Consider the following 15622-nt stretch of genomic DNA (forward strand, 5'->3'; position numbering starts at 1 on the left):
AAATAAAATAAATAATAAACAACCTTAAAAAAATACGAATTTAAAATATATAACCCTTACTCTTAATGTTAACTGTGACTATATTGATTTTATATATCATATCTTTAAAAATAATTTTATTACTGTATTTTGAAAATATAAGAAATATTATATAGTGGGCTTTGGGCTGGACTGCTATTAATCAGGAAGGAACTGTTCAGTTCTGAACTTGAATGCTGTGTGCGGTGTGGGTTGTTGTATTTCCCCAAACGAAACCATTTCTATTGTTTCACCCATCGCTCATGGTTCTTCTCTTTCCTTCGCGCGATCGCAAAGTAAGTTGTCTTCGTTTTTTCTTTCTCCTTTTTTCCATGCATAAGTTTTTGGTTTTTGTGTTTTTAATTAGATGCTTCCTTGCAACCAGCGATTCCAATAGTTTATGTTTTTTTTTTCTCTCTTATGAAATTTTGGCAGATGTTTGATGGGCTTAGTGTGATAACCCCGCGAGTAGCCACAAATTACAACTATGTACGCTATTTTTTTTTTTTCTTTTACAACTGTCTCCATATGCTTCAGCATGTTTTAACTTTAATCTTTGTCTATGTAATTTAAATTGTATCCCATCAAATTCAGATGTAAATTTCAATTTTAGGAAGGAGTGTAAGGGGTGCATGAACGTATACACACACATAAACAAATTTAGCTTCAAACTTCAACAACTATCAATCAAATCAGTTCATTGTAATGAACTTTGCCTCTTGTAGTAAATTTTGTTATAATTGGCTCATAATGGTCAAGCTATATAATTAATCTTCAGAGCAAAAATGTGTTAGCAATTGAGTTATATACAATTACCCAAGAAATTTAAAGGAAGTGAGTTCCATTCAATATCAGTTTTAAAGCACAATACATAATGGTGCTAGGTGCTGGCTAGAATGGATTCCAACAACTAGCAGATTGATGAGCAACAACCAGTCAAATCAGCATCAAGAGTCTCATTCTGCCAAAGAAAGAAGTCTGACAATGGAAGCTTCGTGTCCAATTTAGGATATCACTTTCATGAGTTCATACAAGCATCCGCAGACGAACACAAGACGTGCTTGAGAAATACAATTCAAAAGGTAGATTTCTTTGAAGATTTATGCATCTTATAAGGTCTTTGTTTGTGATGTCCGCTTTGTGGTAAGTGATAAATTATAATTTGTTTGGAACAGATATTAGATGCATCAAACTTTTTTGGGAAAAATGATCGCAGCACAAATGAAGGTGACTCTGTACCCCTTCACAAATCTACAAAAGACTAGAAGGCTTTCTTGAATCATCATCAATAAAGTGATAAGAGAGTTTATAAGACACCCGTAGCCTTATAGAATGCATGCTTTTGCTTTAAACAGGAATAATATATGTGATGTGATGCTTTATGTTTCACTGCCTAGTTGTTTGTTCATTTGTTAACTACTTAAACCCACATAGTCATACAATAGATAAATTGTAGAAGCTTTCTTATATTAATTTATCCAAAATATGATTTAAATTTAGTTTATTGAAAAAAAAAAAATTATTTTCTAATCAGAGCCCATATAGTTGTGTGGGAGCTTGCTTTATTGTTGCATGTGATTGTAGAATTTATAACTATTCAGTGAGCATACTGAAGTCAACATTAAATTCTCTTGTTTATTTGATATTCCGCACCTGCTTTAGTCCTCATAGGAGTAGTTAACTATTAATGCTCAATTTCTTAAAATATGAAGTTGCATCATTGCTTCTTAAGCCTTTTATCTGTTCTTACATAAAAAGAGATGCATGGTTAATGCTAATCACGGAAGAAATTTACAACATCCAGTTCAAAGGAAAAAACAGAGGTAATGAAGAGCAATGCTAAAATGACTTCCCAAAAAATGGTGTTCCTCTTCACATTGAAGGTTTCTTCATAGTTTTAAATCCCTCAGCCTGTACATAATTTGTGACAAAAAAAGTACAATTAGCGTACAGTGGAATATTATCTTGTGATCCTCCACTTCATCGTCCCTATTAAGGTCAGGTACATTAAACATCATCATGAAGTATAAATTGGTCTTAATCCAGTTAAAAGTATAAATGATGAGGGGTGAACACTTTGTAGCACTATCTTTCTAGAGTTTTCTACGAATGTTATTATCTTCGTTGTACAAAATTTCAGTACCAAATTAGACACTTATATGAAAAGAAACTAAAGAGATAAAATAAACTAAATTTTTTGGAAATTAAAGACTTAATTCATAAAAAGTATCTTATTTAGTTTCTTCAAAATTGATTTTAATTATATAAACTAATTGTCATTTGTTCTTCTACAAATATATACCAAAGAATTATCTTGAAATTGATCTACATCTCTCACGATATGCATGAGAATAAGAGAGTAAATTGACTGTTGCTATTCGCATTCAAACTAAATGCATCACTCGTTGCCTCGGTTTTTGAGGTGGGGGTAGGCAAACAACTTTTCCTAATTGTCCTGCATTTTGTAGTCAATAATTATTGGAAAAACTATTATTCTCATGGTATATAGGGATCAACATCAGGCCATACTAGTCAGGTAGTGAATAATAGCCATTGAACACATCAAGTATTTCCTTTAGGCGAACCGTGATTTGAAAAATGTGGCATAACATAAATCAGTGAAGTCATACTTATTGGAAACTGATAGTTTCATACATTGAGAGAGAGGAACAACTCTACTTTTGGTGGAATCATAAATTTGTTTCCACAATAATGCTAACGAGGGAATAACATATGTTACCTTTGCTCTGCATTGCTGATGCTTACTTTGGTACATCCAGCATTTCTCCTGTAAGCAGGGAGGGGAACCTTGCCTGACTCAATGTTTTTTATGTCCTCAAGGAGCATCTCATATTGCCTCTTGACTTCAGCTTCTGTTTCTCCAACAAACATAGCTATGTTGTTCCAACGGTCAGGGGTGTCCTTATCATATATTGCCAAGGCATTTTCAAACAGTTTGTTCTTCTGGGGTGTCCATCTTAGACTGGTGTTTGGAGAAGAAAGTGTTTTTGATGTCATTGCTACAAAAATCAGACGTGAAGAAAGTGAAAATCCTTTGGACAACTAGTCACTAAATTAGGAAGAATCTTTGACTGCAAAAAGGGACTTAAGATGAGTGAGAAAACAATGGATAGAACTGTAGAAGACTGGTGGGAAACACAATGAAGTAGGAAGTTGTTGAAGTGAATATTATAAGGACACTAGATTCAAGAAATGACACTGCAAAACTAGTAATTGGTGCGTCTTTTAAACTATATATGGTAAGTTTGCAAGTTGTCAAACAAAAGTACAAGTTATTAATACTGTGTTTATATAATATGATCACTTTGCAGCGGGAAGATTAATGAAAGGATTTAAGTCCTGAAGATTAATCAGTTGCTTCCTTTTCAAGTATTCTAGTGTTTGTCCTGAACGGCTGAAACTTAAATAAGGATTTTGGACCCAGTATTCCATGTTTGTTCTACTGGTTTAGTACATGTGATATTTGAAACACTAAACAATAATTTAGAGAGATTAACATAGTGAATTTATATGCATTGTTCGCATTTTGGTTCAAGTAATGGTAGATAATAGAAGCTATTGTAGTTGTTATGCAAACCCTATCATGATAGTGTTATCTTACTTTACCAAAAGAAAACCTATTATCTCATTGTATTTTTTTTAGCTTCATTACTCAAATCTCTTTTTCTCAAATGATATCACTCTTCTAGTGAATTTCAATGTTTATTTTTTTCCACCAGATGAGTCGCACTCATCTCACATTTTGATTAAGTAGACGTGATTATTATTATACTGTTTTGAAAGTTCATCAGCGATTGGTTCATTAAGTTTTTTTTTTCTTCTAAGAACTTTAGATCATCGCACTGCACTTAGTTAATTTTGTGGGACTTGCCACATAAATTGAAGAACTATAATAATAAACTCACTTTAAAATACGATTGTTAAAAATTGTTAAAAGAGTTACTTTAAGATAGTTGCATAGTTTTTACAATCGATGCTGTTCTTATTTATTTGGGGTCTGAAGCAGCAAGAATGGGAAGTCACTTCTGATAAGAAGTTGAAAAGAAAGTTACTTTCCGTGGTGACAATAAAAGAACATTAACTTTTATATTTATATAATATGCATTTTTCATTTATTTAGTAACGAAAATCATTTTTCACAACCACTATTTATGCATTTATATAAATAATATTTTAAAATTAATAAAATTATTTTACATAATTATATAAAAGGTTAAATATATTTTTTTGTCTTTAAATTCTTTTATATAAATTAAAATTCATTTTTGTATCAAATTTTTAAACTTAAAATTAATAAATAAAATTATTTTTACGTGTCAAATGAAAATTTAGGATGATGTATTTATCTATTTGATAAGTTCCAATTGAGATATTAATGTAAAATATTGTTTAAAACATAAAAAAATAGGTTAAAAATATTATATTTATTAATTTTAAAATTTGAAGATCAAAATAGATTAAAATTTTAGAAATAGATAAATTTTAATTTTAGAAGTAATAATATATTTAAAGTTATATAAAATTATGGAGTTTAAGTAAACAAGGGAATATAGATGTTGAAGTGATAAAGACGTTAGCCTTGCCAGCAATTCCGTTTTTGAATGAAGAGAAAACATAGGACGCTAAAAAACAGTAACACGTGGTTTACTTATCAGTTCTCCATATTGCATTTAGATTTTATAAATGTTCTTAATAAATGTATTAGGTACCACAATGTAATATTATATTATAAATTCCACGTGCTAAGTACCTTCATCATCCTGTGCAAGGACACGCGTCACCATTTTCATCTTCTAAGAATAGCGATAATAAAATTGAAATAATATTTTATACTTCGCGTAAATCTTTTACCAACTCTTGTATATTTATTTTAATCTTTGAAGTTTGGTATCGATATTTTGAATATAGAAAATATTAAAAGTAATTTTAGCTTGAAAAATAAATTATAAACTCTGGATTGACTCCATAATTGGGTTAAATGAAACTAAAATTAAAGATACACTTTTACAATATGAAAGAATGCTTTTGATTTATAAATTTGTTTGTTTCAAAAAACCCTTTCTACTTGGAAAAAAAAATGGTAAAACTCTGAAAGAGTTCTTTTCTGATTTAAAAAATGTTGATAATATATTTTTAACGTATTTTTATTATTACTAAAAGGTTTACTATATAAACCATATATTTTATGAGTTTTCTTCTTGTTTAATAAGTTTTTTTTAATTTGTAATAAAGTTTAACTAATAATAAAATATGCATCTATAAAGTATAATGGCATGTAGGTGAATGTATAAATTTCTCCTAAACCTTATTATAACAATAGCATTCATGTTTGTAAATAGTTTAGCTTTGTAGGAAAATTACACTTTCTAATGTGAATTAAAAGTATTGGTTTGAGTTGAAATTGATAAAATTTCATAAGGGTATATTATATATAGGGTGCTAAAATTGTTATTAGTTAAATATGTTGTTTTATGTAAGCCAATATGTATCTTAATATGATTAAATTGTTTGTAAGTGTTATTGTATTTGGTGAATTATATATATATATATATATATATATAATTTAATTTAATCCTAATTACTCAGTACTTACTTAAGTAGGCTACTGTTTTATTACAACAAGTAAAACTTATGTATGAGATTTTTATAGGTAATAAACATAATTAATTTGTTTCATTTTGTTGACTTTCCAAAATAATATTGGCAATGTACCACCAAATTTACCTTTATTGTTTTATATTATCATCTTAATTTTTATTAATAAATATCAACAAGAAGAAATTAGAAGTTATTAATAACAGATAATAAATCAGCTGCCAAAAACACTAAATTAAATTAGGTCCCACCGAGATTTGAACTCGGGTTACTGGATTCAGAGTCCAATGTCCTGACCACTAGACCATGGGACCAGCTGTTGGTATCACAGGGCTCTTAAATTATCTTTACTATACTACTAATTAAACTTACTTTACGAAAGATTTTTGATTTGGTAATAATTTTTTAAATTTATTGTCTAATACATTATTATTAAAATTTATTTTTCCATTTGATTCATAGTTTTTTTCAGAAAACCATTTTTAGTTGGTTAACCTTAATCATCAAAAATAAAATACAAAAATGTAAGATTATAAATGCTTTATATTTTGCTACAATAGCTGTTTTCTAAAATTCCCCTTTTAAAATAATTTTAGTTATAATTACTTGTCCATTATTTGCTGTAAATCTCACCTTGGGAATAAAAACTATGAAAATTTTGTATATGTTTTCTTTCTTATCTTACTCATATAATTAGTATTTTCATTAAAAGGTGAATTATGAAAAATATTATTTATAAGATTGACTAAGAAGAAATGCATTACTAAACTGATAAACAAGTGAAGTGAAAGGAAAAATGATAAAATAGTAATAATGATAACCGCATAATAACAAAATAGTAATATATAATGATAAAAACACTGTATGAAAACTAAAATAAAAATAATAAATTGTTGGTACAATGAAGATAACATGTTAATATTAATAATAAAAATAATAATGATGATAACAATGTTTTCATCGTGTGAAAGTGATAACAAATGTTTTTGGTAACAATAATAATGATGTACAAATGTAGTTGTGCTAACATTGTTGGTGATTATTATGACAACATAAAATAGAATTATTATTAGATAAGAATGAAAGTGAAAATATTTATAATAATAATAATAATAAATAAAAAATGAAGAGAGTAATAGCAATTACAATGAAGAAAAGTAATAACATGATAATAACTATAATAGAATTGAGTTCAAGTAAAAATAGAAAGAAAGTTGACGATTCTATCATGTTATCTTCGAATGCATATATATATATATATATATATATATATATATATATATATATATATATAAGAAAATACATCAAACAATTTATTACATAATATTTAAACACATCATAAGTAACATAGATGATAAAACACTAACGTTTTTTATTATATCTACTAAGAAGATTCTATGTATTGAAAAATATATAGATTATCGTACAAGAAAATAGATTAAAGAACCAAAACAAAAATGTAAAATATTTCAAAAATAAAATATAAATGACCATTTTTTTTGCAAAAACCTTAAACCAAAATTTTATAATCTATTAGGTATCAAATTTGAAAACCCATTGTTAAATAATAAAAAACTATTATAATTTAAGCCGAAGGAATTTCCACCTATCTTGTAATTTCGTGAATTCCAATTTTACTTGAGGTGAGTTTAGCTATTGTTATCGTCATTTTTCTGTGACTACTATCATTCTTTATCAATCCTTTGTCTTTTCAGAAAACGAATTCAGTATTTTTTTTTTTTCGTAAAAAGTTATATAACTTAATCAATTTAAAAAAAATAAAAGAAATTAATTAAAAATTAAGAGAAGTTAGTGACTCAAAACAGATAACTGGTGTATGTGCTATCATCACATTGTTAATAATAATTTATACTGAAATTTGACTTTCTCATTTTGGTGCGGACAATATAACACGTGAGGGAGGAAATATTCCCTTTCAATGCTCAAAATAAATGTCTGATCCTCTAACTCATCAATATTTACATTAGAAATGAAGAAAAAAATATAAGCATTCACCTACGCAATTTCACAATTTCTAGATCTTCACAATACCAAATGTCACTTTTCACACAAATTGACGGCAAGAAAAGGGGACTTTGAAGGGGAAATTATAGTGGCAGGATCATCATAATCCACCAATCAGCAGGTTCCGTGTGTAAAAGCACACTCAAACAACACAACTGGAGCACTAATTGGTATAGCCAGCAGTTTCTAATCGCTTCTTCAATTGAGACCCTTTGCCACCCACTTTCATATTTTGAGAATCTCTGAAACAGACAAAGTGCACGAGAGTGCTACCATTTGGGTAGACAGCAAAAACACTAGTCCCTATTTTCTTATGGCACAGAGAGCACATGCTATCTCCGGTTATCTTCACTACTGTTTTCCTCTGACTATACAGTTCATCTTTCACCTGTGTGAAACAAAGTAAATCATGCCGCTGGCTAGATTTTAACAAAGCAGAAGTATCTGAATATGCAACAGAGTTGCTTATTTGCTCTGCCATGTTGCATCCTACAGTACAATTACTAGAAGGTACGAGATAATGATGTTGTATAATAAATCCATCCAAAAGCAAGAAATATCCTACAAGACCCCCTAAAATATTAATAGATGAAATTTTGTTCCTGGTATATGCTTACCTGAAGGTTCTCACTTTGTCTCAAGCTCTTGATCACCGAACAGTTTCGGTACATTTCACTTGATTTTTTCAAAAGGGGTCCAAGAAATGAGAGCAGGTCCTGCAGATTATAATATATTTCTTATACCAACCAGATTGAAGAAACTAATGAATGTTTGGCAAAATAAACCTCCCAAAAGAACGAAACAAGTAACAGCAAAATATAGACCAGTAAAAAGCTTTTGATGTGTGTTTCTCTATGGTGCACCAACAAGAAATGGATACCTGTAATTTTGTCTCTTTCGGTAGAAGTTTAAGGGCCTGAGCTCCATTTATTCTATCCCACCTGCGGCTCAACAAATCAAGGACCTCATCAAGCATGATAGTAGTAGAACCACCCTCACTATATTCATCTGCATCACCATCACTCCTGCCACTGTCAGTGCTACTTAAACTAACTTTTGTGTCCTCTGCACCCTCTATTGCAGCAATTTTCTTAGACCCTCGAGCTCTACTTCTCATGGATGGCGTAGAAGTAAGCTTTGGAATGGTTTTATTCTGTGGGGATAATAGATTTGTAATTCTCTTTTCAAAACCTGCTGTGGTCCTTCGAGGATTCAAATAAATTTGCAAAAGAACAAGGTATATGTTACTGGAATATTTTGCAGATGGCTGGCGCATAGACTCATAGACCCGATCACAATATGACAATGCCAGTTCTGGAGCATTGAGCTATAAACAAAAAAATACACTCATTTACCGTAATATTCATTAGTTTAAAACAGTGATTTATAGTACACATTCAATATGAAACAATGAACTGAAGTGCCTTAGGGATATCAGAAAATGACATCATCTATGCATCTTCCCTTCACAGTAAATAGATGATTTTTAATTGATATACCTTGTGAACATACAAAGATAATGCCAGTTCATGTTGGTTCATTTTTCCCAACAATATCGCACGCTCTTCATATAAAGCATCCTGTGGAAGACGTTTTAGCAAAGCCTCTGGATTGTATCCTGCAATGGTCTCCAAGGCAGACAATAATTTTTTTCTTGTTGGGGAATAATCTTTCTCATCCCATTTTTGTTGAGCACATAAACCAGCATGCCAATCGAGTACTTCAGAAAGATATATGTGTACCTACATTACAAAACACTGTAAATAAATACAGAATTTTCTCATTATTAATCATGAGTAAACCATGCTGACAATTAAGCAGCAGAAAAGTAATGTTTTCCCACTTTTTTTAAGTGCTACTTCCATGAAATCGTTGTTCACCCCCCTTCTTCCCAACCCAAAGAAAAAGTAGAAAAAAATGCAAGTCATTCTCACCATTTCATTCTGCAAATTGCCAGATACCGCATTCTCATTCATTGCAAGCATGAGCTCCAAGTACCTAGCTTGCATGGTTGGAGAATGCTTCTTCAAATATGAGCTCACCATATCAGCTGGAATGTTTCCAGACAGAAAGAGCTCAATAGTTTGAGATGGGCAGCTTTCAAGAACAAGCATTGAGAACTCTAGTACAAGTATGGGGTCTGTCCCACAGAGCGGCTGCATCAGAAACCCACCAAATTAAAAAATAAGAATCAGAAACAATTTTTTTTTGTCACGGAGTTCTCTGGCAAACTTAATATCCCTAAGTAATGGAGATTGAATACGTTTCTAATTAAGTTGTGACTACAGAGTCAACATTTTCCAGCATAACTCCAGGCAGAGGAAAATAACTGAATTAAGTCAATTAACCAACATATGAAAAACCTCTCAAACATTTGCTGTTACATATCAGAGCCACAGAACCAAAAAGTTCATATGTTTAATAACAACAGAAAATTACCTTGAGATACTCCACAATATCCTCAGGCTTGAAACTTTGTGTAATTTTAGACTGGCCAGATTTTGACTCATCCAACAATTTGTGAAGAAGTTCAAGAGCCTCCCGGTGCAATGAGTTGTGCTTGTAAAGTTCTAATAAAGCAACATTGTGGTTGTCTTTTCGAAGTATTTCTTCACATATTTTCAAATCACAGTAGTTAACACCTCTCAGTAACTCTAAAGCCGCTGAAGGTTGTCCAGTAAGAAGCAAAGCTTGGAGTAAAGCAGTATCCAATATTGAAGCCATCTCCCGAGCTCCAGAACTAACAGGCATACTACCACGCCCCTGAAACATGATAATAATTACAAAGTGATAACCTCGGTAACAACAGAGTTAAAATCTATACTATTATTTAACTGTTCCAATATTTCAAAACAAATAAAGGACATCATGCATCCCACAGCTTCACCATCAATAAGGGGTGTCAACATGGGTTCAAACCTTTTAATTATGTAGGTTGACACTTTAGTCTTTTTAAGACTAGAATGTTGTTCAATAGTATTTGAATAATTTGGATGTTTAATTTATTTGTTTGTTCAATTATATAAGTAACACTTTGATTTTCACTTACTATCCTTATAGTATCATTTCTTCATAGTGAAATACTTATGAAATATGTAAACACCTTGATTGTACTATTATAAATAGGTGAGTCCACTAGTCAATCCATTGGACTGCAAGAAATATATGAAACAAGTTAAGGGAACAAAACATACTTGAGTGAAACAACCCACTAACTCAATAACCCGTGGTTGGTTGAATTGACACAAAATTTCTGACGTATAAAAGTGAGTCAAGTTGAATTAACTTGCGTTTAGTTAAACATGTATGAGTTGGGTTGTCTCACTTTGATACCTCTACCATCCATCTTGAATGTGTGCATTGAGGGAAGGGGGGTGTACCACGTAACAGCGAACAAATAACAAATCTTAGTATGTTCTCACACATGATACACGCTACATATTTATTTACACATTCACATGGATGCACACAGACAAAAATAAACCTTTATATAGACATGGCATAACACTCACCTAGTCGACTTCCCATTGAAAGTTATGGCTTGTAAATTTTACCCCAAAAACCATTGTTATCACACATTGCAGATGTATTCAGTGCGCAAAAAACAGAAGATATAATAAAACTAGTTTATTTTTTTTACCTTGTTTGATTTCTTAAGCCTGTTGTAAGATGCAAAGTTATCCCCAACAGCATCTAAAACGACTTCTTCAGTTCCTTCAGCAGTGGCCTTCTCAATAAAACTATATCTCTTCTTCTGTAAGTATTTTATGAGAGCCATAAGCATATTATGGTTCATTTTTTTTGATTCAAGTGCTGCATTCTCATCATATTCTGACATATGAGATGTTGATGAGGGTTCCATATCATCTGACACACCTGAAGAAGCTCTTGAGAGATATGAAGCATCCCCATAAATGTCCAACTTTTCTAGGTCGTGAACAATAGTTGTGGTTGGAAGAATAATTGATGGATACAGTGAAAGCACATGGGTTATATCTACTTGAGATGCCAGAAAATGTTCCACAGCCTCTTCATAGCTCCCATTCTCAAAAAGATAGTGAGCGTATCTGTAACAACATAATAGAAACACATTTAACAGCCCTTTCGGATAAATATAAAGTAATGACTAATATGTTGAGCTGATGTAATTTGGAAAAACTACTAATATATATAAATTCATGAAAGGCAACATCCTCCACCAAGAAAAAATTAACCTTATCATTAATGTAGGCTTCATTATGCAACTCATAGGAGTTCAGTAACTGTCAACATGTATACAGATGTTTTGGGGCCAAATTATAGCTGAAATGATTTTACATACCTATTCTTGATTTTAATTACCAGTGTAAAGATTTTTTATTATAACACAGATATTGTAAAATATTTTTATGAACCTAATAATACAACTACATACAATATCAAAATGGTTACGCCTAACATATAGTTTAGGATATATTTTCTAAAATATAGGAATTCCCAGTAGTACAGACCACAATCGAATTGTACGATACATAATCCGAGATTTTCAATATTTTTATATGTGCTTTACCCATTGGTGAAAGAAGAGAATATATTTCTCTTCTACTGGGTGAAACAAATTAGTCACAGCTACTATTAAGTTTATTAACATGATAACAGGAGTCACTCAGTAACACTTCGATTAGCCACATCTACTAATAAGCTTAATAAGCTCTTATACAAGGAACACTTAGTAACAAATATAACAAGTAATAGACATTTCTATTATTGTTTACATTTTATATCATGATCACATTGGTACAAACTCCAGGTAAACAGCTAGACCATACCTCCTATGTGAGATTATTTCAATCATAACTACTGAATCCTACAAGTTTCAAGGCTTGTGGAAACTAATATGTGAGAATGTGGAATCAATACAAACTTAAAAAACCAGCTAATCAGTGCTCGATGCTCAGAATTTGGATGGACATAAAATCAAATGTATTCAACAAAATAGAGGCAGTATGTCTGGATTTGTTTTTCAGAAGGAAGAATCTCGAAATGGCATTTAACCTTATATGAATTGAACCCTCCTTTGCAGCACGGAGACTTGAATCTTCAGGTGGAAGAAGTTTGCACAGTGACAAGGCCTCCTCAAAGTTGCCAGAAGCTGTTAATTGGACTATCTGCAATAGAAAATTAAGTACAGAATTTGATAGTGTAGAGAAAAACGAAAATGTGATTCACTGCTCAGCCATTTGCATTGGAAGCCAGAAACAGGTGACAAATCAAAAAGGCGTCAATCATTCAACAACATTAGCAATACCTGGGCTCCTAGGGGAACAGGGAAGAGGCCATGAACTGAATTATCCAAAGCAAGTATCATGGAATCATTGCTCTGGCAAAGGTGGCGAACATTTCGAAGAACAACTGTCTGTATCAACGAATAAGGAGCTCGGAGAGATCGAATCTGTAAAACGAAACCGTATCAATCAATCCATAGCTACTTGACAAAAAAAGAACAATGAAATTGTTTCAGACAGTCAGTTACCTCCACAAATCTGGGCAGCAAAGCTATAGCGTATGGCTTCTGAATCACAACTTCCAAAGGAGCCTCAGACCAGCAAATCCTACCTTCGGGAAGAAGCTTCCCATTTTGGTCCACAAAAACCCCAATATTCTCCTAAAAAATACATAAAAAAATGTCAAATTCTTCCTCTAACCTAAGAAAACACGCAGTACGAAACACAAAAATTGACACGAATATTATGCGTGTTTTTGGATAAGCGATGACAATATTGATTTTTGAAGTGATAGTTATTTATGTTTGGATGATTTTGTTATAAAAGCAAGTTAGTGGTAAATTTCACCATAAATGATGGATCCAACATAAAAAAGCCACCTGAACTTGCTTCAGGTCAGAATCAATTCTGGACCCAACAAAAGTCAATTCCTCATCATGAAACCGAACATAAGAAAATTTACTAAACACGTAATGGATAGTTCAATGTAATTTTGGATAATCCAACATAAAACCTAACATACACCAATATATCGCGCAATGCGTTAGAAAGGAACAATACCTTTCCAAGAAGGAGTTCTCCAGTGGGAAGAGAAACGACCAGAGGAGGCGCTAGTCTCCCCGAAGTGAAAACCTCAGACAGAGTTCCATTCGAAGCATTCAGAATCACGTACTCTCTTCTAATCCCCAAACATATATTCTCGCCGCACCAACACATGGATTTCACCGCATCCCCCACGACATACTCTTTCACTTCCACAAATCCCCTGCCACCTGCACGCGCTCCCACTCTCAATTTCAATTAACCGCGACAACAATTGATAAACGCAACGGAAGGAAAATGAATCGGCGTTACCGTCGTGTCTGAAGATGCAAACGCGCTTCTGCCTGGCGAAGCAGAGGAAGCCTCGGCGGTGGTCCCAGCAGAAGATGTTGGCGCCCTTGGCCTTGGTGATCACCGCGATAGTCTCGAAGGAAGGTAGTTTGTGGAAAGCGATAGATTCGGAGAGCGATATGAGGAACTCTCGCGACTCCACCACCGCCATTGATAGCACGGGCTTCTTCGCGAACCCGACAAGGTTCCTCTCCAACGCGTAGGACTTGGAGCCATCGGAGGAGGATTCCGTTTCCGGCGCGAATATTCGGAGCGATCCATCGGAACAACCCAGTAGGAGCTTGGAACCGTAGGCTTCGACGGATTCGATCTTGGCGGGGCACTCACGCACCAGCTCCACGCAATCGTACGCGCTGTGCACCATTTCCTCACTCCCTCTTCATTAACTCAATCACACCCTTCTCTTTTTACAACTTTACAAAGGAAAACAGCTGCATACATTGATTGATTACAACTAACCCCTTGCTTTATTTTGCCTTTCGTTTTTTATTGAGTTCATTCTTTCAGACCATAAATTGTGATGAAATAGTGAAAATTCGAATTTCAAAAAAATAATGCTATCATTTGGATCAGATGAAATTATGAAGAAATAACTAAAACACTAGACAGATCCCACGTCAAAAAGAAAATAATTGATTTAGTGGTTTGAAATAACATCCAAATATTAGAGTAAGTGTGTTTTCAAAAGCAATGGGTTTAAATTAACTTGTGCTCTTTTCCAGAAACCTTTTCTTCATAATCAATTTGTATTATGATGTTTCGTTAAATAATCCATTGTTGAGTATATAAGAGGAAAATACATGCGTTGCAAAACTAGATAAATACACGAGTTATAATCGTTTTATTTCATATATTATATATATATATATATATATATATATATATATATATATATATATATATATATATATATATATATACTACGTTTAGTACTAGTTCTAACTTATTTCTAAATACATGTGTTAATATGTGAAGTATCTTCCTATTATTAATATATTTTAAGTTTTGCATCCATACACTCATGGAATATGTGTTTATAATGTAGAAGACAATATTTATATTTTACCCAATTATCAGGAGGCAAACGAACTCTATAACATGTATTTTATTCATTCTAAAAATCATTAATCTTTTTAACATGACTATTTTGTTGAGGTGTACTAAAAATACTTTATGTCTCCTCGTTGCTTCTTTTTTTTATAAAAATAGTAAAATTGATGTTATACATACTCAAATCCTTTATTATGTTTAAGTATTTTGAGTTTGGCTACTTATTGATTATTGATTATGATGTGTCACTTCTTAAATATTTAAAAAGTTTTAGTTTTACTTTTTAATATATAAAAATTTGCAATCTCTTTTAGTAATTATTAATGATAATAATGAAATATGTCTCTACAAATTGAGTTTGAGTCTGTGTTGATTTCCAAAGATTTATATGGACATACTCAGACAATTTATTGGACATGTGTATCAAACTTCAATTTACTAAACTTTCTATGTACACATTGATCATAAAGATATAACTCATTTATATTATCATGTTCGATCTCAATTGTTGAACCCATTATATCAAAATACTAATT

At 31.8% G+C, this 15622-nt stretch overlaps 2 protein-coding genes, 1 long non-coding RNA gene and 1 other non-coding gene across 4 annotated transcripts; 1 reads left to right on the forward strand and 3 right to left on the reverse strand.

Annotated features, from left to right (window-relative positions):
* Nucleotides 1-175: 175 nt before the first annotated feature.
* On the forward strand, nt 176-1522 carry LOC114166747. Its single transcript, XR_003600016.1, has 4 exons — nt 176-314; nt 454-507; nt 903-1100; nt 1194-1522. It is a non-coding gene; the product is annotated as an uncharacterized LOC114166747 (long non-coding RNA).
* A 199-nt stretch (nt 1523-1721) lies between these two features.
* LOC114166738 (protein RADIALIS-like 1) lies at nt 1722-3591 on the reverse strand. The gene is made up of 2 exons (XM_028051530.1): nt 2759-3591; nt 1722-1929 (listed from the first exon to the last, which is right to left on the reverse strand). Exons 1-2 carry the CDS (start codon nt 3034-3036, stop codon nt 1908-1910), a joined length of 300 nt encoding a protein of 99 aa, XP_027907331.1. The 5' UTR covers nt 3037-3591; the 3' UTR covers nt 1722-1907.
* Nucleotides 3592-5876: 2285 nt separating this feature from the next.
* On the reverse strand, nt 5877-5948 carry TRNAQ-CUG. Its single transcript has one exon. It is a non-coding gene; the product is annotated as a tRNA-Gln (tRNA).
* Nucleotides 5949-7487: 1539 nt separating this feature from the next.
* Nucleotides 7488-14558, reverse strand: LOC114173353 (vacuolar sorting protein 39). Its single transcript, XM_028057678.1, has 12 exons — nt 13998-14558; nt 13704-13915; nt 13172-13303; nt 12947-13090; nt 12694-12806; nt 11300-11726; nt 10099-10422; nt 9594-9815; nt 9159-9401; nt 8540-8986; nt 8277-8375; nt 7488-8047 (listed from the first exon to the last, which is right to left on the reverse strand). The coding sequence occupies exons 1-12, from the start codon at nt 14398-14400 to the stop codon at nt 7823-7825; spliced, it is 2991 nt and encodes a 996-aa protein (XP_027913479.1). The 5' UTR covers nt 14401-14558; the 3' UTR covers nt 7488-7822.
* Between the last annotated feature and the right edge of the window lie 1064 nt (nt 14559-15622).

The sequence above is a fragment of the Vigna unguiculata genome, chromosome 2, assembly GCF_004118075.2.
Source record: "Vigna unguiculata cultivar IT97K-499-35 chromosome 2, ASM411807v1, whole genome shotgun sequence".
Lineage (NCBI taxonomy): Eukaryota > Viridiplantae > Streptophyta > Magnoliopsida > Fabales > Fabaceae > Vigna > Vigna unguiculata.